The following is a 1,340-nucleotide window of genomic DNA, read 5'->3' as shown; positions in this document are numbered from 1 at the left end:
CATTCCAATATAACAGAATCATTTGGAAGATGGAAGAGCACCCTTTGCGCGGGTTTGATAGGACGTGCCAAGGACTTGCTTTTTACGAGTTTGCTTATGTGCCTTGGTAAGAACTTGAGTGAAGCCTTCATCAGCCATTCGTTGATCATATTCACAGATTCTGGCCCATAAATCAAGACCATGTTGAATGTTCTTGCTAACATGTTGCTGTACGGGTGGGACCGGAAACGATAAATTTACGTCTGCCTCATCTGTGATATTGTTTGCTGTGTGTTGGAATAAATCAACAGCCGCATCATCTTCTTTACAAGCATCAACAAACCCTTCAATTTAAGCAGTGTCCGAGCCATCCCCATCAAAATTGACCTGCACCTCTACATTGGGCAAGCTGGCAGCAGGGCTAGTAACATCAAAAGGCACCTCAACTAAAATTTCTTGCACCTTCTCTTGCGTAAACAAAGAAGCAGAAGCAATTGGGGGACTAATAGCAGCTCTATCCCCCTCAAGAGAAACTTCTTGAACCTCCTTTCGGAACAAAGTAAGAACATGTTCAGTATACTGAGGCAGTGTATGCTGAGGGACCACTTCCTCCACATTTTGCAATGGCATACTAATTGTAGAAGGTGCAGGTTCCTTCACAGTCTCCATAGAGACAGGTGGCAGACTTGAATGTTGAATCTGTAAAGCTTTCTCTAAAGCAGCTGGCCGAGAGACAGGTTGTTGGAAGGCTGCAGATGAGCCTATACCTGAAGGATTGTCCTGAAGAGGAACCCATTCAATCCTCTGTGTTGGCAACTGCTTCTTTCCCTGAGCAATTTTTTCCTTCTCTATATTATTTTCTTTTTCTTTCCGGGGGTGAATCCACCGACAAACTTAAACATGATGCCCTATGTTTTGGCAATGAGTACAAAAATCCGGCATACGCTCATAAACCACCTCAACAGGAATAGCAAAGCCCTCTCTTTCCACAACAATTTCATAGAAAATCTTGCGAGGAAAATCCATGTCGACAAGTATACGTGCATAATGGCCAAAAAGACGCTTGGATGTCGCATTATCAATAAGGAGTGGAGTACCAATTGCACTAGCAATCTCATGAAGAGTCCTATCCATCCAATACGCTTGAGGTAAAGCCATCAAACGGATCCAAACTTGGGCATGTGTGTTACGTTGTGTGTGCAAATTAAAATCTTTGGACCATTCAAAAAACCGTAACAAACCAGGTTTCAAATTTACCGTTCTCATCGCCCAAACCGATCGTAAATCATCCTCGGAGGCAAAAAAGAATTCATAATAACCCCTACCTAGAGAAAGCAGGGACCATGCACTTGATGTCTTCT

The 1,340-nt window shown here is 43.1% G+C and overlaps 1 protein-coding gene across 1 annotated transcript; it reads right to left on the bottom strand.

Annotated features, from left to right (window-relative positions):
* Positions 1 to 330: 330 nt before the first annotated feature.
* Positions 331 to 1,137, bottom strand: LOC146904331 (uncharacterized). The gene is made up of 2 exons (XM_085728267.1): positions 924 to 1,137; positions 331 to 872 (listed from the first exon to the last, which is right to left on the bottom strand). Exons 1-2 carry the CDS (start codon positions 1,135 to 1,137, stop codon positions 331 to 333), a joined length of 756 nt encoding a protein of 251 aa, XP_085584393.1.
* Between the last annotated feature and the right edge of the window lie 203 nt (positions 1,138 to 1,340).

Source organism: Medicago sativa, chromosome 7, assembly GCF_051527215.1.
Source record: "Medicago sativa cultivar Bolivia chromosome 7, Bolivia_mono, whole genome shotgun sequence".
Taxonomy (NCBI): Eukaryota; Viridiplantae; Streptophyta; class Magnoliopsida; order Fabales; family Fabaceae; genus Medicago; species Medicago sativa.
The sequence above is the reverse complement of the archived record's forward strand: the minus strand, read 5'-3'. Positions and strand labels throughout refer to the sequence as shown.